At 31.9% G+C, this 22,323-nt stretch overlaps 2 protein-coding genes and 1 pseudogene across 2 annotated transcripts; 1 reads left to right on the top strand and 2 right to left on the bottom strand.

Moving 5' to 3' along the window:
* Nucleotides 1-649: 649 nt before the first annotated feature.
* LOC143590791 (putative receptor-like protein kinase At5g38990) lies at nucleotides 650-4,254 on the top strand (annotated as a pseudogene).
* A 3,113-nt stretch (nucleotides 4,255-7,367) lies between these two features.
* LOC143590792 (deSI-like protein At4g17486) lies at nucleotides 7,368-9,508 on the bottom strand. Its single transcript, XM_077071159.1, has 3 exons — nucleotides 9,144-9,508; nucleotides 8,216-8,503; nucleotides 7,368-7,625 (listed from the first exon to the last, which is right to left on the bottom strand). The coding sequence occupies exons 1-3, from the start codon at nucleotides 9,277-9,279 to the stop codon at nucleotides 7,384-7,386; spliced, it is 666 nt and encodes a 221-aa protein (XP_076927274.1). The 5' UTR covers nucleotides 9,280-9,508; the 3' UTR covers nucleotides 7,368-7,383.
* A 5,926-nt stretch (nucleotides 9,509-15,434) lies between these two features.
* Nucleotides 15,435-15,932, bottom strand: LOC143590794 (zinc finger protein 7-like). The gene has a single exon (XM_077071160.1). The coding sequence runs from the start codon at nucleotides 15,930-15,932 to the stop codon at nucleotides 15,435-15,437; it is 498 nt and encodes a 165-aa protein (XP_076927275.1).
* Nucleotides 15,933-22,323: the final 6,391 nt, after the last annotated feature.

The following is a 22,323-nucleotide window of genomic DNA, read 5'->3' as shown; positions in this document are numbered from 1 at the left end:
CACTTACGTATAACGATCAACTTTCACTGATCATGTAAATTTGAAGCACATTCCAGTAGAAGGTAATTTTAAAATTCTCCAACGTGGACATCTTTAGACCCCACCTTAGGCCTTGCCCCTGAACCCCCACCATAGCCATTTGGAACTCTTGTCAAGGGGGTGCATTTCCCCTTTGAAGCATCGACTTTATTCGTGTATTAAATAAATAATAATTGTTATAAACGAGAATAACTTGTGTCAAAATTATTATTATTATTATTATTTTGCTTTCCTTTGATTTTAAGCATGTCAAATATACTAGTAACATAATAATGGAGTCACTCAAATCACCAAAGTTATTAAAATCACTAAAGTTAATTTTTATCATTGAACTACATCAATGATGATTGGCTACCATGCCTAATATACATATCAATACATGTACATAGGACTTGGTCCATAGAGCAACCAATTTTTTGAAATTCTAATCCTATGATTATGCCACTGAAATTGACATTTTTGCTAAATTACTATTGCTTCCTAAGGTGCCAAGTAACTTTCAAGGGGTTGACCTTGGTAGGTTTTTATTGGTTTCTGCTTCATCATACTTCTCATAGCCCTCAAAAGTCAAAACTATAGCAACCATTGTGTTGTTGGAACGGAAGCTAAAATGTCATCACTGCCAACAATTATGAAACAATTTTCACTTGATGGGATTCTATCAGCCACAAATAATTTCGATGATGCGTTGGTGGTAGGGGAGGGTGGATTCGGTAAAGTGTATAAAGCTATCGATATTGAAAATGAGGCAAATGTTATTGTTGCCATTAAACGATTAGATCCATGTTCCAACCAAGGAGCTAGCACCCTAGTTTTGGGCTGAAATCGAGATGCTTACAAAGTTGAGGCATTGTAATCTTGTGTCTTTGATCGATTATTGCAACGACAACTTAGAAATGATCCTTATCTATGAGTTTATGCCAAACGGAACCCTTGATGGTCATCTGCATAGATATGGTACTATATTGACTTGGGTACAACGACTAAATATAAGCATAGGTGCCGCAAGAGGATTGCATTACCTTCATACGGGAACATGCACCCAACATGGAGTTATACACCGTGATGTCAAAAGCACAAATATTCTGTTAGATAAAGATTATGCGGCTAAGATATCAGATTTTGGATTATCCAAAATTGGCACAACCACCACATCAGGTACATACCAACGATGTTTGCGACGGAAATGTTGAGTTTTCCCAAAAAAATGTGAGTTTTCCGGCCAAAAATGTTTTTTTTGATGTCTAACAGCGTTAGAATCCTGTTAGTCGCGAACCGTTTGGATCAAATATGATAAAAGTTCGTATCGTTATCAGCCAATTCGTTAGTTATGACCAGCAGCGATCAAAAGATGATAGTTGAGATTAATAAAAACAAATACACCTTTTTTTTATAATTTGTCATGTTCCTTTCTTCAAGCTCAAACCAAGTCGGATAGCCTTGAAGCATCTTCGCCGAAAAATCACAAATATTGGTTCATGATTTGAAGAGGTTTTCTCTTGATGATCTAAAAAATGCCACTAGAGATTTCTCACATGGTTTGAGGTTGGGTGGAGGAATGTTTGGATAGGTTTTGAAGGTTGCATAGATACAAACACATCTCTCGTGTGTTGTTGATGGTGTATTGAAGATTGCCATTAGGAGGTATGATCACTACAAGATTGATCATTGCCACTTGAAAGAGGAGGTAACTAACTTAATCTTTTGCTTAAAAGCAAATGACATTATATATTCATTTTTTCTATTTTTTTTTAAATATATGAAAATGGTTGAAATGAATGTTTATGCATATTTCTAAGAGTAAAGTGTCATTTTCATCTTTATGGTTTGGTAAATAATGCAAATTTAGTCTAAAATTTTTATTTTTTTCATATGAACCATTCACGTTTCCCAAATTCTTGCCAATAACATCCAAATCATTAACCACGTTAAATTTAATCGTTAAGTCAAGGGTAGACATGTCTTTTCACTATTTATTTATTATAATACTTATTTCAGTGAACTGCGGTTTTCGTCTCGATGGTTTGTCCAAATCTGCGGCCCTAGTAAGTAGAGTATTGAACAACAAATAAAAAACTAAACATAGTAAGTGGATGGACAATGACATAATGTAATGTAACTTTTACATCCTTTGCAGAGGACAAAATGCCACTTCCATGGAACACAAGAGTTAAGATAGCAGTAGGAATAGCTGAAGCCCTTTTGGTCCTAGAGAGAACTCAGAAACCAGTTGATATTTACCCTATTATGCTACATAATATACTTCTGGACAAGGTAACTTCAGTTTCAACTTACCAAGGTTGTCTTTAAGAATCACTTTAAATTTCAAGGCTCGGGCGAGTAGAAAAAAGACACTTAAAATCACGTTTTTAATTGTACGATAAATAATTTGACAGTTTTGCCAATTGTGGTTCATTTCCAAAGCTCAATATGTACCAAGGAAAATAATAATAATAATAATAATAAACAAATTACTAAAATGTCTCATATAAAACACAAAGAAAAGTTTTTTCTATAATAAAAAAACACAATTCATGAATATTTGAACTCATGACCTTTGGTTTCAACGATCGAGAATATTTCCATTGCACCAAGTACTTATTTTATAAACTTTTGTTTTTGAAGAAATTATATATAAAATATATATAAACTTTTTAACATTTGCGGGTTTTTGGGGAGACTGAGCTTGGGTTGATCGCCTTTTCCACCCTCACTTTGGGCCGGCCCTATCCATTACTTTGACAAATTACAACTAATCCTAGTTTTATTTCTGATCATTTTACTCGATGTGCAATGTAGAACTTCAACCCGAAGATTTCTAATTATGAATGTGAAGAATTAGTAAATAAGGTTCCAATAAAGGCGGAGATATGTGATCCTTTATACTACCATGCACTTTATACTACCATGCACACGCATGTAAGTTACTTCGATATTAAAAGTTTGGAAATATCTCATAAAATAGTAATTAAATTTTAAAAGTGTTCCAAATTAGGTCATTCATGTATATTTTTCCCAAATCAGGTCATTAAATCTTCAAATAAAGTCTCACTGATTTTTTTGTGTGCCAACAAATAAATGGAGGATAAGATGTAGGGGTCGGAATTTGCAATATATGTAGTTAAATTTAGAAAATTTTAAAAAACGTTAATTATATTAAAATTCAAAAATAAAAAATAAAATTCGCGTCGCCACTCAACGTCAACTTAAAAAAAAAGATAAAAAATTTCCCTATGTGAAACAAAAAAAGGCTAAAAATACATGTTAAAACCTTTAATTTAATAAAATATGAAAGCTGAGTGACTTAATTGGAACAATTTTTAAAATTGAGTGATCTAATTGAAACACTTTTAAAACTTTATTATTATTCTATGAAAATGCCCCTAAAAGTTTTTATTGACTTCTACCAAGGGCGGGTCAATCACTTTTGATGCCCAAAGCAAAAAATTAAAAATGCGGGTCCCTTTCTGAAAAAAAATAATTTGTATTTTCGAAGTATGACATGGAAATTATTGAATGAAAACTTTAAGGACTTAGGGTCGTCTCCAAGAATCGTGAAAACGTTTTGGGCCAAATACAAAAAGATGAGCCTTAAATTAAATTGGTAATTGAGTTTAAACATTAAAAATACATATATATTTTTTCAAATATATATATATATATATATATATATATAATTTAAAAAAATAAAAGTTTAGGTCTATCGGGATATCGGGCGGGGTCGGTCGACCACCTGGCCTTACCTCATAGCCAGCCTTGGAAAGACCTGATATAGCATCTAATCAATTTATACATTAGGTTGGGTTTTTAACCAAACAAAGGGAGTTTAACCTAAAATGGGTCGGGTAAGAGTGAAAAAAAACAACATATTACGATAGAATATCAAGAACCAAATCACGAGGTTTCAAAACATAGGAGAAAAGTAGCTATGTGACTGACTAGTAATCAGACCTGTGCTCCTCGAGCACCATTGTGGAATATTACCACTAAACTACAAATGTGTTTTGTTTAATTACTCTCAAAGCACACTTAATATATCAATTATGTATTTATATATTTTATTAAAACTAGAAGTCTTATTCAAGTGAAGGCTTAAAACCTTAGCTTGACTATAATGACCCTTGGGCCGACCCTGATGGGCTCCCTAACACCCTAACTATACTAATATATCAATTAAAATGTTTATTACATTTTTTTAAACAGCACATCAGATAAAACTTGCCAAGCCAGCAAAAAAAAACTAACGGTGTTAGGTCCCGTTAGGTTGAGGAGTAACAGGAGAAAATAAGTTAAAAGTTGGGAGTGGTGGGAGACAAAACGTAACTTGAGTGTTATCTACCAATGAGTAAAAGTTGAGAGTATTAAAAGCAATATCGCTATAGTTAAATGAGACGTGTGTAGGTAACCATGAGGTTTTAATTAACAAACTTCTAGAAAACAATAAGTTTTGCCGATACGAAATGTTTTTTATCGCAAATTCCTATGTTTGGGCATTTATACGACAAAACTGTAACGAAAAGAAAATCCCTAAATTTCCCACGAATTTTGCTTTTTATTTCGAATGAAGATAAAACTTAAATTCTTACTTTATGTAATTGAATAAAACTAATAGCAATATAAAATCTTGTAGTAATTATAAATTATATTTTTATATGTTGTCACGCATTTGCTATGCACAACTTAAATAAACTTGAAAATTACAATTTGCGTCCCAAATACATCACAAATGATTTATATTTATATAATTTTGCAACGCAAATTATATTAAACGAAAAAAATGTTACATACATCGGCTCGTTGAAACAACAGAGTCTGATAAAAGATTTTCTTTTAAAGCAGATTGAAAAGATAAAACCATAATGGGTTAGTCCTTGACGGCGAGTAGCAACCACCATAGTGCATAATTGCATACAAATCGAACCTCTAAACATTTGCTTAAAAGACTATCCACTTTCAATTTACTTAATACAAAAATATATATATATATATTAACCCTGTCTATTAATACATTCCATTTTTTATTTTGACACCAATATGGTCCCATATTGGTCAATATGGGTCATATTACTCCACACCAAACCGACAAAACCACGATTGTCATTGTGGTCTAACGGCTTGGGCTATATGATCCATATCGGCCAATAGGGACCATATTAACATAATTTTTTCCCACAAGTTAGCTGGGCATATTGTCGTAAACCAACTATATGATCTATATTGGCCAATATGAGCATATTGACATAATTTTTTTCCCACCGTTGAAGTTTACCATATGTTAGCCGGGCATATTGTCATAAATCAGCTATATAGCCCATATTGAAATAATTCTTTTCCCAGTCTGGAAGTTTACCATATGTTATAAACCAACTATATGATCCATATAGCTGAACATATATTGTCATAAACCAACTATACAAAACCTATTAATTTACTATGATACATATTATTAGTGACTTAGTGTGCCAATATCAGGATCCAATTTTGTTTGGTTTGGTGTGATCCATTAATTTGTGAGTGTATCTTGACAAATCCTCCATCTACCATGAATCCATCATGATTTTGATAGGATCCATAATTATAGTAGATTTTCGACCAACTAAAGGGATCCTATGTTGCTTCGATATTACTACTAAAAGAAGGAACATGAGATCTGGGTCCCCTTACAGGTTTTGTCGGGTCCTCCACAACTTACAAACAAACAAGGCTGTTTTTACTTTTCTCTCTTCTTCTGAATATCAGGAAAAAAAAAAATACTATTTTGCAATATTAATAGTTTAAAAATAAGTAAATATTCAAATATTTACTTATCTTTATTTCTTAACTAAAAGTGTATAGATTTGTACTTCTAAGGTATTTGTTATGAGTCATGATACATACAGATACGGTATATACATCAGGTTTTTTATAAGTTTAGAATCATATCTGTAGGGGTATGGTACTAAACCCGGCTTACGACCTTAATTTATTATGTTTGGCTTATTTTATTATATGGACTAATACAATATTATTGGGCTGAGGGGGTTTTGTGGAGGTAACCCTAACTGGGCTAAGCCCATTAGGGTACCATGATGGTGGCCATGAGGCTCCCTATATAAGGAGGTCTCCACCTCCTTATTAAGGGTTGTTGTTGTTCTCAATAAGAGCCACCACCATGACCATTTTTGTGTCTGTAAACAAGAGATCCTCGAGATTTCTTAGCAGTCACCTCCACACCCCCCATATTTCTATGGCAGGTCTCGAACTACCGGAGAAGAAGATGAAGTCGTGGTTCGTTTATCTAGAACACCGAGGAACATCGTCTTGGATCAGGTCAGGACCATTTCACGTTTCTTCAATATCCAATCGGATTGGTAAAAATTATGGATAAAACCAATAACACTGGCTGAGTTAGAAAGGTTAGTTGATACTCTGATAGATGGTTCCAAGTTTCAAACTAGCACAAATCGTGAAACCGAATCATGGATTAAATTGTTTAGAACTTTAGTTCTCAAACTGGTCGACTTGCTCTAGTCGAAGCAGTTGCATCATTTTGAATGGTTTCAAGCACACCTAGTGTCATATGTAACTACACGTACTGAAATTTTCACTCACTAAATTTCATAGTTACGTTTTCTACCTCTAAAACTAATATTTAACCAAAAACACATTGATTAGTTACTCTAAAATAAATTGTTCACTAGTTTTAACTATAAAACTAATATTTAACAAGATATACACGGTCTATCATAATTCATTATATAACTGTAAATAATAATTAGGGGGTGTTTGGGATTCCTTATTTTACCTCCTTATAACTTTTCATTAAGTTAATAAGTTACAACATTGTAACTTATGAAACTTTTCCTCTCACAATATAAGCAATCCCAAACACCCCCTTAAAGGGTTGATCACTTGTTTAACAATTTGGTGCTGAACCATTAAAATTCTAATCGATAAAGAGGTAACCTCGAATGGTTCAGCACATTTCTAAAACTTATTTATTATGAGGCTTCATGAACCTTAAAAAATCTAACAAACTCCCCTGAATAGAATAATGAAAAGGCTACAAAACACTCCTAAATATAAATTTTATAAAGTACTCATGGTTGTATTTAAAGGACTTTTTTAAACTATATTTGATAATAAGAAACTTCATATGTAAGACTAAGAATAAAGATCTTGTAACTTACTAAAATTGAACCGTACACTTTATATATAGATTCGTCCTACTTTGCTTTACCTGTTGATCTACATTTTTGTTTTAGAATCATTTGACCATTCATAAATCAAATAATTAAATATCAATATCTTAGTACCATTAGAAACATGAACATGACTAATTAAACAAAACACAATTTCATGATGCTAAGATGATGATGAAGAAGATGATGTATGAATTAAATTACTCATACTTCGGTGACTTCTAGTTCGAGTAAATGGTGGCGACTCAAAGGATGACGACAATGAAGAACCTGAAGATGAATAGAATCGCGTAGATCTACTCTTTAGTTTCTTCCTAAGTTCTCCGTCGTTACACGCTTTGTTATCTTTGACTCCAACTTTAATTGACCTTAAACTGGCTGGAATTATACAATTACACAATGCACCTAAACAAGTGAATGTAAATCAAAATCAAAGTCGAATTGGTGTCATATCGCTTGTGGAATATAGGGGTGTGCATGAAACCAAAAAACCAAACTGATATTACTGAACCAAAATAAAATCAACGTTTTGGTTCAATGTTTTTTGTAATGCCAAATATTAAGTTCAGTTTCGGATTTACGTGTGATTAAAACCGATAAACCCGAATTAAACCGAGCTTATAGATAATCATTTATTATTTCGTATTTTTAAATAATTTAAAATAAATTAAAATATAGTTTAATCCAAATATCTTAGCCATAATGTATAATAATTAAATACATTATCAACAAATAAAATTTCTTTTGATCAAAATTCATTATTTTTTGTCAACTTTTTACCAGTTTAAACTTTTGAAGCTAAAACTAGATACTGAAAAACTGGACCCAACTCATAAACAAAAAATTGAAAACGAACTATTTTTAAAAACTCAAAAGCATAATTTCGGTTTTAGTTCAGTTTTAACTCAAAGTCGAACCAAACCGACCCATACAAACCTTAACCAGAACGTGAAATTAGCTATGATATGATTCGAGTCGTTTTAACTTTTACGTACCTATTCTGGCGAGACGATTGATCCAACGTGGAATCGAGTTTCCAGTGAGTCTAAGACAAGCATCATTGCAAAAATGGTTACAGTTTTTAGTGATTAGATTATATGAAACACCTTTGTAATCTTCAGCAAGATCTTCCATCACTCGTCTAACTTCTCTTCGATTCTTCTCCGTAAATCCTATCAGAATCTGCTTTCGAAACGTAAATCCATCGCATCGCTTTGGTTCTCCTTCGAAGATTCCAGTACTCGAATGTTCATGAGATCCAAATGCATACTCCACTCCATGAACTAAATCCGAAAAATAAATCCAGTTTTAAGTACAAAATAACTAGAATATCAACTCAATCTTGGCAGGTACAACCCGACACGAACCCAAACACAGCCCGGACTCAAAAATCGTGAAAGAAATGTGAACGTGGCGTGCATATTCGTGGGTTGGCCTGAATTACTTTTTAATGTTTTGCACATATTAATACTTAATATTACAAAATACATTTTACAAAAAAAAAAAGTATTGATTTATTATATAAAACAGTTACATTTTAGTTATAAATTATTATATTAACTTTTTTTTAGTTTTAAAATTTTGAAATATGATACCCAACCAATTTAACATATTTCATAAAACACATAAACAAGTCAACCCGTGAACCCATCAGGCTCGATCCAAATTTGAGCAGAACCCATTTATACCAAACCCAAACCCACGAATTTCGTGTCGTGTTAGAAATTCACAACGCTAGCGATTACTAACTAGTAATTGAGAACAAATCTAATATCAAACTCAATTTGAAGTTCATAGAACTTATGATCATGATTTAATCGATCGAATCTATTACTCGATTAAATCGTAAAATTACTAACTAGTAACTACATTGATCAAATACTAAAACATATCATATAATGATATTAAAAATGCAATGCAAACCTTGAACACCCGAGTGATAAACACCAATACCCAACCAGTAAGCATAGCCATTCATGGAAGTGAGATCATATACATTCAAGTGCACCGGATTCGACCAGTCTTTTGGACGTTTTGTAGACTTGCCTCCACACAACATTTTACAACGTTGTAACGGAAAATTGAAAATAATGTATGTATAGAAATAGCAGAAGTTGTTGCTTATATTTCGCTCAGGTTTGAAAATTTGAAATTATTTAAATAGAAGTTTGGAAGCTTCATAGAGAATAAAATATGGGTACAAAAAAAATAAAGGAAAACAAGTGTGTGAATGAAGATTAACTTTTATAAAATCGTATTTAAAATTGCTTTATTGCCATAGGCCATAGGATAACTATTAGTGAAAAAAAATAAAAATAAAAAAATATATATTATAAAAAGCATTTTTTTTTTGTATTTGTTTCATTTAATTTAAAATGGTTACGGGGCGTTTTTAGAAAAAGTATTGGTAATTTTTAAGTTTCATAATGTCAGATATTTGTTGTATTACAAATTATACATTGAGTATTGGGTATATTCGTTAGTTTGTTAATAATTATCTGTTAAGATATCAATATACATCTTTTACTTTTTATAAACGGCTAAAATCCACCCAATAATATTTACATAAGAGTTGTCTACGAGAATCCCTTAAAACTTCAAGTGTCAATAGAAAAAAATGCACCTGAAATCATGTTTTTAATTATTTGATAGATTATTTGAAAATTTTATCACTTAAATTGTATTTTCAAAGCTCAAAACAAACCAAAGCAAAAAATAAGTTTTAATTTAATGAATAAAACCACCATTCATAATATCTTTTACTATTTAAAAATTACATTCTAGTTAAATAGATTATTAAAGTTGTATAAATTCTAGCATGGAAGGAGTGAACAAAACATCAAAGAATTAATGGCGACTTGATTGCTTTGCATGACTATCGTGTAAATTACTAGCATTTATTTCCAAGACAACTACAAATTCGTATGATATCATTAATGTTAATATTTTCCAAAACCTTTTTTTTAAGTTGGACTATTGGAGCATTTACCAATATCTATTTTGTTGTTTCATGTCACATTTACCGTGATAACATTTTATGAGGGGGATCATAAGAATAAAATTTAGACATGTAATGAGTCTCTTTGTGTTCGATCAAAGCGGGTGGAAAAGGTGGTCTGTGATAAAGTTTCATGAGTGGTGACGTGACACATCACTCACACTAGCACGTCACACTTACACCGTGAACCCATACATGCTAGTACGCAAGACATGGTCTTGACCGATTAAAGTTAATATTTTTAAAATCAATATTTCTGTTGTGTAGCAATAACTTAAGAGAAAAAAATGTTTTTGGTTTTAGGCGTTCCACGAGTTGTTCTAAAATGTTTTTGACATATATGGTGGTAACTGGTAATAAATTGTTGTATAAGACTTTGTCTTTGCAAGTTGTGAGGGTTTAATTTCGATAATGAATAAAATAATGTAATTTAAAAGAAAATTTAGAAAGCTTGTGAATTAAAAAGAAAATAAACTTGATTAGAGTACTGAAAACACCAAAACCAACACACATTTTGAAAAATTTACAAAACAAAATGTCTAAACTGAGAAAATTAAATTTTAATTTTATTTCATTTGAGAATTCAATCACAAATAGTTAACCAAAACATTACATTTAATCCACAATTTTGTTAATTACAAAAGCATTGGGATCAAGTTTAATAATTTATAACTTTTGTATACCATCATTAATTGATTTTGGTTTTTGAAAAAACAAAACTATCATCTAGAATATATATCAAAATGCCGTTTTCACTTTGATTGGACGGTAAAGTGGTAAAGAATATAGAATAAAAAGTCAATGACTCAATCGTTATAAAGTATAACAGTTTGCCGTTTAAAGGAAAACAATATATATCAAAAGGGTGATTGGTGGCTTCATTTTTCAAAGATTTATTAGTCACCAAACAAACCTAAAAAATTAAATGGCCATTCAAAATAAATACATATGGTAAAGTTTGATTCTTCGTTATACATGTGTTATATTCTTTTTTTATTCATGTGATTAAAAATCAAGAAAAACCAGTAATACATATATTCTTTTTTTCATTGAGTAAAAAATAATCAAAATTAGTTAAGTAAATTTTAAAACAATTGTGGAATGATTTACCCAATCTTTGTAGGCTTAGATATTCAAAATGCCATTCATGACAATGATTAAAGCATACGGTAAAAAGACGATTTAATCATCAACTAATGTACCAAGAAAAATAATTTTGGTTAATAAATATAAAAAGGTCAAAAAGGGTCATTATGATGTTTAAACATTTTTCTCGTAAGACCGTGTATAGTGGATGGAACATCTATGGGACGTTATACATCATGTGACATCACGTCATCATACGAGATTTATGGTTAAAATGACTGTAGTAGATTGAGCCTATATCAATCATTACCTTATTATTTTGTAAAAAAAAAAACAAATAATAAGCCACCAATCACATTCCACCTCCCCCACCCCTCTTCCGGCGCTATGTAAGCCCCCCCCCCCCCCCCCCGGCCCTCTATAGCACCCAGGGGCTGTGTTTCCGTCGCTATGAGCCTCGATGAGAGCGAATGACATCCCACTACACATAGTCTAAATAAGTGGCATTTGTCTTAACATTATCAAGTTGTTTTAACTTTTAAAATTTTGTTTTTCGCAATGGTATGGGCTCAAGCCTTCAAGGCCCATGCTTATAAAAATGTAATTTAGAAGTGAAGACTGAAGTTAGAGTGTATATGAGTTATTATAAACAAATATTTTTCTTATGACAGTGAATTAAGAAAAGAAACATTCTTATAGGAGATGTCTTCCTATTTGAAGTATATATTTTATTTTATATTATAGAAAATAAACATTACTTTATATAGTATTTCTGTTACATATAAGCCTAGATAAAGATTATTGCCAAACAAAAGTGTACAAGAAAAAATGTCTCTGTTTAAAAAAAGATAGAAATATAAAAAGATTAACAAATCCTCAAATCAAGGTGTAATATATATATATATATATATATATATATATATGTTTAAGTTTATGAGGGAAATGAGATTAATACGAGAAGTCATCTCAACCAATCAAAATTTTTCCTTTTATTTTTCTTTTAATTAATTACAAGGGTACAATGGTAAACATTCAAATTTTTTATATTTGGAAAGAATTAACTCGCATTAATTAAAGCCTAATAACCTACATCAATCATAATAATAACCTACACATTATTCAAATTAATCTACACAGATCATACTATAATCTATATCGATCATAATAATAACCTACACATTATTCATATTAGCCTACACATACCATAATATTAACCAACACTAATCATAATATTAATCTACACATTATTCATATTAACCTACATATTGTTCACATTTTAGTCAAACGTGATTTTATAGACAACAAAACTCTATTTACAACACATATACATACGCAACTAAAAATTTTCCTACACAGATTGATTGTAACATACTTAAATAAAATATTTGTAACTAGATGAAATTTGTACCTACACAATCTTATATTCCACCTACACACAATTAATCATACATAGGTTTGTATATATTTTATACATAAAATATAAACTTTTATTATTATTATTATTATTTATGTAATTAAGCTAAATTTGAGAAAGTGTCAGATTAATTAATTAATCTAATTATGTTTGTTTAATTAAATTTAGTAGGTTACATAACAAAAATTTACCATTATATCATTTATCATTAAAACTTTTCATATCAATTTCCAATTTATTACACAATTGCCACTATAACCTAGATCATTGATTTGACCAAATCAATGGTTCAAGATCACTTCTCGCAATAATCCCATTTCTGTCCTAAACCATCACACACACACACACACACACATATATATATAAAATGGGAGGGATAATTTGAGAACTTGTTTGGTTTCAAGAACTTCATTTTAATAACACATTTAATTAAATAGGTTAGATTTTGTTTTTGAACGACCAACTAAGTAACGTCAGGTACTCCGTACGCGACCCCTATTGGCTAAAGGTAGCCCGAGCCGGGCAACGAGTCCGGACGGACGGAGCCCCTAGCGGTCCACCTATTGAGAGATTCCCCGGATAAAAATCGACCCTCACGCCCGCCAAACGGCACGACAACGAGGAGCCAGTAAAATCGGGTGAGATCAGGACTCGAACCCTGGTAAGCCAGGGTCATCCCTCATATCTCCCATATACATTGGTGATAATGAGGTTTGAACCCCCTACCTCTCACTAGTAAAATGTGTGTTCTACCATTGAGCCACATCCAATTTAAAAATAAGTTAGATTATGTTGTTGAGATTAAATACGATTAAAAATTAATTAGGATAGAAAATAAAGACGTACAGTGATTACACCAATTTAAACGTACGTTACACCTATGTAAAAAGTCGACCCGGTGTGTAAAAAATGTTGTAATTTTTCTACGTACTACGTACATGTAACCTACATATATTACATATATGTAAAAAAATAAAAAAAAAATTGTTACGTTGAGTTTTTCGAGTTCTTAAAACTCATAGTAGTTTTCAAAAGAAATCAACTCCGTACCCCTTAAAATAATTCATTATTATTTATTTGTTAATTGATAACTAATAATATGAATTTGAAGAACGAATATTAACTAAATATAATGCTTAAAATCTTTTAAATAAGACTATACAACGCCTTCTATCAATGTATGATAAGTTTATTATTTTTATATTTCGTTTAATTATTTAATTGTATTATTTTTTCATCAAGTACTCGTGTAGTAAACCGGTCTCAAGCTAGTTAAACATATATTATTTTCTTTGTATATTAACGACATCACCGATTAATAAGAAAACCAATGAGCCAATGTTTCGTCCTAAAAAGGCTAAAATTCACAATGCTGTTTTGGTAATCAATTAAACGACTAGCAAAGATGTCATTTAGAAAGATAAGTATAAACCGGTTAAGGGTAGCCCCACTTAAAACAGGACCGGTTAGTGTCATTGATTAAAGATTGGACCATATGTTTTATATGCCAAACTGAGACTTGGGGGCACTTGGCTCGTTAATAATGACTAGTAAAAAAACACGACATTAAAGAATCGACTAGACATAGGTCCATGACCAACTTTAATAGGACCATCCTACAAGAGCATTTGGGTCAGGCCAGGCCCAACTTAGAAGCAATATCTTTTATTTTGTTTCAACCAAACCGGGTCCCGAACAGATCCAGCCCGCCGGTTCTCTCACCTTTTCTCCTTATAAACTACCAAACGGGTTTAAAGCCGAACCGGTTTAAAAAAACGGATCTAAATTGGTTCTAAACCGAACCGAATCTATTCAGATCAGTTCGACCTTTCATGCTCCTAAACGGGTTTTTAAACTGAACTGGTTTTGACCATGGTTTGACCAAACTGGTTCGGACTGACAAAAAAACGGTTTTGTGCACCTCTATTTGGGAGTACACTTCATTAATAGGAGTGAAATCACACACTATACCAGTATCAAGTTACTCTTTATGTGTCGAGTATCATTGTATCAAGTATACCCGCGGGTATTAGTACAAGTTAGTTTATTCAAAATTGCCTTTTAATGTCCTCAAATACATTTCTTACTTTAACCAAGAAAACCATAAATATATAGACTTCTTAGTTAGTGAACTTGTGGGTACTCGATCTATTATTCACGGGAAAATAAAAATAAGAACATTTTTCACATATGGCTCAGTTAACTAGTATGTACGTTCGATAATCAGGTTTGATATCACATAATAGAATGCGCGTCTTAAACCAGTCAAAAGATTTAAAACTAATCTCATCCCATGTTACATCATATCCGAATATTTTGTCTAATCACATTTTTATGAATGTTTCATGTTTCAAGTTGTTGATCATGTTCGGGTTCAATTGTCATTCATGTTCACAAATGAATCTTGGCATATCAAATTAGTTAAGAACTAGAGGATTAACATGCGTATCGACTGTCAAGTCAACTGCATAACATGTTTATTTGTAACTCTCTTCGAATCATTTTAGATGATCCATCATGTTACAAACGTTTTATGAACATATAATGTTGATTCAAGATAATAACGATATGTCCTAGTAGTGTTTTCTATTATTGCTATAAAGAATATATCATCCAAATTATCACTTGCTCAAAATTTATAAGTTTCAAAAACTCATGAACAAATTACAAACATTTGCAACCCAAAAAAGTAACATTAAAATAGAACTTAAGGTTATTAAAGTTTGAGTGACAAATCTAGCTTTTGCAAATGATCATCTTGACTACTTTTCAAATAATCACCACCAATGTTCATACTCGACGATGACCCAACACGATGGTGCTCTAGCGGTGTGAACCCTGAAATCCACGGTGGAGGTCCAATAGGTTTCTTCGTGTCGAAAAAACCATTTGGTGGATTATGAACTATCCTAGAGTGAGCTTGTAGCCTAAAAGAAGTGACGGTAGAACACCGATGAGTGGACACATTGCTAACCTTATTATTTCTTTGCTTTGTGATTACTCTTTCTCTCTTATGCGCGTTTTGATGGCCTCCAAGTGCTTGTGAACTGAAAAACTTTCGCCGGCAGTAGTTGCAAGAGAATACTCTTGGTGATGTTTGGTTGCTGGTGTGGTTCGGATCAAGATTCGGGTAGTTTTGATCCGAAGCCTCTAGTGATAAACGAAGGTCCAAGTTAGAATCATAAACACATGGATACAATGACTTGTTTTTCATGGTTCCAAAGTATACTGCCAATGGTTTACTAATTAACAAGATGACCTACTTGTGTTGCTTTATATACTAAACTTAGCAATAGTGTCTTTTTTCTAAAACTCAATTTTATAAAATAACTCTTTTCTTACTTTTTAGTGAAAAGATGTTTATTCGTAACATGTTTTATGAGTAAGAATGTAAGATATAGAATAATAAAATTTGAAAAAGAAAAATGGAAGATTAATAGAATTTTGTTTTAAAACCCATATCGAAAGTTGAATCCATCCTAACAGCTATCACACACAAAAAAAGACATTTGACTTAATGGTATCTGGTGATGTCATAGGTGTTCTCTCTCTTTATAGGTCAAGGTTCGGATCTCGCACTAGACAGGTTAGATAGATTTAGGAGTATAAATCTAAATGTTGAAAAAAAACTGGTACAACGTCGCAAATAATGTAAATATTCTCACTTTAAGTGTCGCTAGCAGACACCAAAATATCATAATTTTGGGCGACACTAGGAAGTTTCGTACTTTCGTTGTATCTTTCATCGTACGGTTCTCTACAAAGAACAACTCTTCTCGAAATCTCGCTTAAAAAGTGCTGAGCTGGAATCTCATTCTATTTCTAAGTAAGCGTCTCTACCGGGAAATAAAAAATACATTGAAAACCATTGTGTCTTTTATAGTGGTTGCAAATTGCAATTAGAACAATGCCAACGTCCCTATCCTAGTCTTCATGAATCGGCTTCTATTCATCCCAACACCGTCAATTCTATCCACTCCGTCAACCACTACAAAAAAGAAGGGTATTTAAGACTGAAAAATCAGTCTCTGATAATCTTCAATCAGTACCTAATGGTTATTGGAGACTGATTCACCAGTCCCCGCCCAGTAACAGATGTCTAGTCCTTAATAGTCGTTTTAGTAACTAAATATCAGTCCCCATTGTGTGAAACCATCAAGGACTAACGGTTAGTCTCCAATATATAATAATTCAGTCCTTAATTTGTCTCTTGATTTCATGTCATTTCAGTCTCCAATACAATTCTTCAATGACTACAAATCAATCTCAATACTATGGTGATTCAGTCTCTAATGTATAATTTTAGGGACTAAAATTAGTTCTTTAAACATATTTATTTGTCCCTAATACATTTCATTAGGTTCATTATTTCGTATCAAATCAGTCTCCAATAAAAAGTTTTAAAGACTGAAAATTAGTCTTCAATACCCCTCGATTTCAGTCATTAATATCTTTTGTTAGGGACTAAATATCAATCTCAGATAACATGGAATATATGTTCTTAATATGTAGTTTTGGAGCCTAATGATCAGTCCACGATAACATTTATTTTTAGTGTCTATTAATTTAATTCAGTTCCCAACAAACATTTTACGTTCATATAAAAAACGTTGCAGTTGTCATGTAACTGATTTATAGTTTCATATATTAATAACTAAATTCTAGTAACTAAACAACAGTCGGGCAATAACCAATCAGAATAACACCAATCGATATATTATAAAGTTTAGAAGTATTAAATAAAAATAAAGTAATAAACATTTTAACTAAAGCCTTAGATTGTGTCGCCGAGTAGTCCATCTAAACCATCAGCTTCATTACTTGCAAGTGTGATTATCAACTCTGAAATTCTTTCATATTTCCCCTTCTTATGTTTCAGTTTGTCCTTGAATACATGAACCTTATCTCACATATCTTTAGTAATATGCCTTCGTTGAGATGATTTGGCTACCGGTTTTATCGATTTATCTTTTTTCCTCAACACTAGCCCAGCTCCTACCTCCCATGCTAATTGAAGACGATCTTGAGCTTGCGCCATAGTTTTCACCTAATGAAACAAGTCAAAATTACTAATCACATTAAATATTGTCCCAATCCAGAACCAATACCTATTTATATACAATAAAACTGATCAAGTAAGTCAGCAGAGATGATGCTAAAAGAAAAAAAACAATAGTCTTTATTGTATAGTGCATGTCAATAACATGTTTGACCCACTATATAATTTATGTTTCGTTGATACAAGTTTGGACGGGATAGTCCTCATCTTTTTCAAATTTCAATTCTATCACGAAGGCAAATGGAATGAACACGTGCTGATTCTCCAAACACAATGTCTCATGCTTAGCAACCTTCCTAGACTCCGCTCTCAAAACCGCCTGTCCTGGTACGAAGCCACTGTCTCTCAGCCCCACCAACGGGGACACCCCAGTGAGGTCAACACACGCATGCTTACCCCCTGCCCAGCCAAATACAAGAACATCCGCAGGACAGGCGGTTTTGAGAGCGGAGTCTAGGAAGGTTGCTAAGCATGAGACATTGTGTTTGGAGAATCAGCACGTGTTCATTCCATTTGCCTTCGACACTTTTGGATCCCTAGCTCCTGAGGCGGTTTGCTTCTTGGAGCGGGTGCAGAAGGTGGTCCACAGTGACTCGCAGAGCCCGAGGAACCAAGGATTTATATTTAGTAGAATAAGCTTTGCGATTCAAAAGGGGATAGCGGCGCAGCTTGTTGCTCGCTTACCCATTATCCAGATGTAGTTCGGTTTGTGTTATATATAAAAGGATCAATATTTTCTCATTAAAAAAAAAATTTTCTATCACCCAGTAAGTCAACAATTAACTTAAGCAACAATTGTTTTCTGTAATGTGACTGATGTGCGTATATATAGTTATATATAAATGTGAAAGAAGATTATTTGAATCCATGGGTAGAATGCAAAAGTTAATACGTTTACTTGTATTTTTGTATGAACAGGTCTAAAATGTATGAAATTTAAATAATCAAAACCATATGAAACTTACCAATAGCTATGGTGTTTTGGGTGTATTACGCTTGTGTCTACGGTTCAGGGGCGATATTATAGCAGGTTCACTTCTACACCGACTGGTTTGTTGATGCTCAGAATTATTCTTCAGACCTCGTTCTTGTAATGACCGTCATCACTAACATAAACATCCACATTGTACTACAAGAAAATTGAAAGTCAATTAACATAAGATATATGCACAACACAACCAGTCATGTTTTGAACCAGCACACAAACAAACAGATCACCTATTTATCGGATATACTAAAAGGGCACATGTGTGGTATGAACTGGCTATCCAAACAAAAAGACTATCCAACTATTTAACTACACAAAATATAGTCCAAATACATGTAAGATAATAATAATAATAATAATAATAATAATAATAATAATAATAATAATAATAATAATAATAAACATTTCTAACTAATCAACTAAAAAAACTGAAGACAGAGTAAACAAGGTTTCGCCGGCAGTATGCGGATGATCAATTGGGGGTGAGCAGATTAGGGCTAGGGTGGGAATTTGAATTTTTTTAGTTCAATAGAAAAACTTTTTAACAAATGAGGTCTGAGATTTAAAGTTTATAATGATTTTGTTCACTCATTTTAATCCACTTAAGCACAAGAGGATTAATTAAACATTATTAATTTTATTATTATTTTTCTGAACAACCATTTGGAACACTCTTACTTTATTGACTTACTCGGTCATCTATGTTCCACTCTTATAAAGAAACACATCATATGTAAGAAACCTTGTATCACAAATGAGACTTGATTCAAATACCTTCATGTTTTAAAGTAAACTTTTTGGGTGACTCACCACATATTTTCTATTTTTAACTTTAGTTACTGATTTATATTAAAATGGTAAACTTAAGATTTTAACAAATTAGTTATGATTTTTCTTTTAGTTTCGAAGCTAAAAATAAACAAATGTTAATTAATAACTTCCAAATAACGTGGTTTCGTGTAGGCCACAAATTCAAATAACATGGGTTTAGTTAATATCTTTAAAATAAATAGAAATTCATACGTAATTTAAAATATTCAGTTTGCAAAATAAACTAAATTTACACATCACACGCAATTTAACCTCGATTTTTGTACATAATGACGTAATCACCAAGAGAAAAATTGGTCTATAATTCTTTCATAAAATAATCTACCGAGAATGGATATCAGTCCCTAATTCTTTTATCTACAAAACTATCCGGAGACTAAATACTATTCCCGAATATGGTCTCTTTTTACAAGGCTTTTTTTTTATAAATATTCAGTGTTAATATGTTCTTTAAAATGGTAAAAATCGTGCCAAATAATTGAAAAGTGCAAATCAGTCCTTATTCCTTTGATGTACAAAATATATTCAATAATGAATATCAGTCTCCGATTTGGTGTTTAATTATGATAGTTTCAATTTTCTTTAAAAAAAGACATGTTAATTGGTTGTACGCACGCCTCCAATACATTCCTTTGAATGGTAAAATTGTGACAAACAATTGGGGACTGAAAACCGTCCCTTGATGTTTTCATATACAAAAGGCATTTAACGCTGAATATCAGTCCTTAATTCAATTAATTTAGGAAATATTAAATACAAATTTTTAGTCTCAAATATTTTTCCTCTATATTTGAGAATGAATACTAGTCACCAATACATTTGCGCTATTTCCCATTATAGAGGTAAAGTATCTGGGACTGAAATTCTGTCGCAAATACGATTCCCTCCAAAACCATCTATTGTGCAAACACATTTAGGACTGAATATTAGTCTTAAATAAGGTGTCAACATATTAGGGACTGATTATTAGTCACAAACATAAATCACATAAAAGTCAGTCCCCAATACTACCTGTAACTGATAAATCAGTCGTCGATAGTACGTATCTGAGACTGATTCATCAGTCCTTAATACGTTAGTATCTAATGCTCACTTTTTTTGTAGTGAACCTAACTACATATCCTTAAACGTCAGTCGACTATGTCCTCTATTCTCAGCTCGAAAATCTCATGTTCGTGGTCATGGTTTCGGTCAATTTTGGCCATAATTAGTAACTCGTTTGATGGTCGATTTAACCAAGTGTGCTCTTTTCGGTTCTTGGTTTAACTATAAGCTAAAACACCATTTTGGAAAAATACAACAATTAAGAAATCACTAAAAGATATTAGAGTATGTTTTGTTTGATGTTATCTTTGTCGGTATGATCGACAAGTCACCTCTTGACTACAATCAATCACCACTTATTACACTATAACTACAAGTCTACAACATACTATAGTAAATATTAATTATTTGATATAAAAATATTTTCTAATCAATTAGTCAGGGCACATCATCCTACATTCAACCCGACATGAAAATATAAACCTTTCGTTTTGAGTCGTTTTGGATTCTTTAGGCAATTATTTATTCTTCGATTTGATGCATTTGGAAGCAAAGAAACGCAAAGATTTTCACTCATAGAGTTTTGTCTTCGAAGCTACTTTTGGAAGAGATCAAGACGAAATTATTTGGTTGGACTAAGTCTAGATTATGGCATAACGATTCGAACTGACGAGTTTGGATGGAGTTGTCTCTTTGTGGCTTGGTTGTTTTTTACATTTTGTTTTTGGAGTACTTGGTTGTCCTTCGGTTTCTGGCTTGAGGTACATTGTTCTATTTATATTAAAGTTGCATTGTTTTTCAAAAAAAAAAAATTAAAACTAAAAAAAAGTAAGTTAGAAAATTGTTATAGTCCGGTATAAAAAATTACTTATTAGTTCGTTTAATATTCTAGCTAGTTAAATATTTGACGTATTAGTAGTGACGGGGTATCAAAATAATATCCTTTTTGGATTTATAGTATCATAATATTTTTTCAGTGGCATTTGATACATAAAACGGAAAACAAAAAAGTTGCATTAATTTTGCACTTCGCCAAAAAGTTAAGGGGTATCCGAGGATTCCTTTGCTTGTATGCTACATCCGCTACCGCATATAATATGCAAATATTAAAGATGTGGAATTGATTTGATACATGCTTGAAGTTTAGTAATTTTAACCAATTGTTTTCCACCTAGACGTAATTAAAGAAAGAGATAGTACTTTACTTAATCTTGCATTTGTCATGCTTGTGGATATAGATTATTTCTATACATGTTCATGTACTCTTTTTAACAATGATGTTTCATTAAAAATAATTGCACTTAGAATTTTTTTAAATTTTTTTTCAAACACTATAAAATTATATAACCAAGAACTAACAAGGAGCTAGACAAAAAGCAAAACACACACACCAATTAATTGCATTAAGATACAATACGATAAAGAATGACAAGTTTTGGGTTAACAAGACTAACTCATTTAACCTAAAAGAATAAAAAATCATAGATAGCTTCACATGTATAACCCATTCAAGAAACGATTAGGTCGTCAACTCTTAACCCGTTTACGATATTAGAAGGCACTCGTTTGACAACGGTTTGTATTCATGTTAACACAACCTGGTTTGGAGATATTAACTACACTATGTACATCGTGCAAAATGAAATACCCAAAATAAGGACTAGTTGACCTTGAATAATATTT

This window comes from Bidens hawaiensis, unplaced genomic scaffold (assembly GCF_021521415.1).
Source record: "Bidens hawaiensis isolate Kalapana, Puna unplaced genomic scaffold, B.hawaiensis_p1.1 tig00038996_1, whole genome shotgun sequence".
In the NCBI taxonomy this organism is placed as follows: Eukaryota; Viridiplantae; Streptophyta; class Magnoliopsida; order Asterales; family Asteraceae; genus Bidens; species Bidens hawaiensis.
This window is presented reverse-complemented; position numbering and strand designations above follow the sequence as displayed.

What these genes read in the sequence shown, in the direction of transcription:
- LOC143590792 (XM_077071159.1), bottom strand. Translation starts at nt 9,279, where the DNA reads ATGTTGTGTGGAGGCAAGTCTACAAAACGTCCAAAAGACTGGTCGAAT. An exon ending in TTATCACTCGGGTGTTCAAG is followed by an intron (nt 8,504 to 9,143) that starts GTTTGCATTGCA and finishes TTTCGGATTTAG; the next exon opens with TTCATGGAGTGGAGTATGCA. An exon ending in CAATCGTCTCGCCAGAATAG is followed by an intron (nt 7,626 to 8,215) that starts GTACGTAAAAGT and finishes TCACTTGTTTAG; the next exon opens with GTGCATTGTGTAATTGTATA.
- LOC143590794 (XM_077071160.1), bottom strand. Translation starts at nt 15,932, where the DNA reads ATGAAAAACAAGTCATTGTATCCATGTGTTTATGATTCTAACTTGGAC.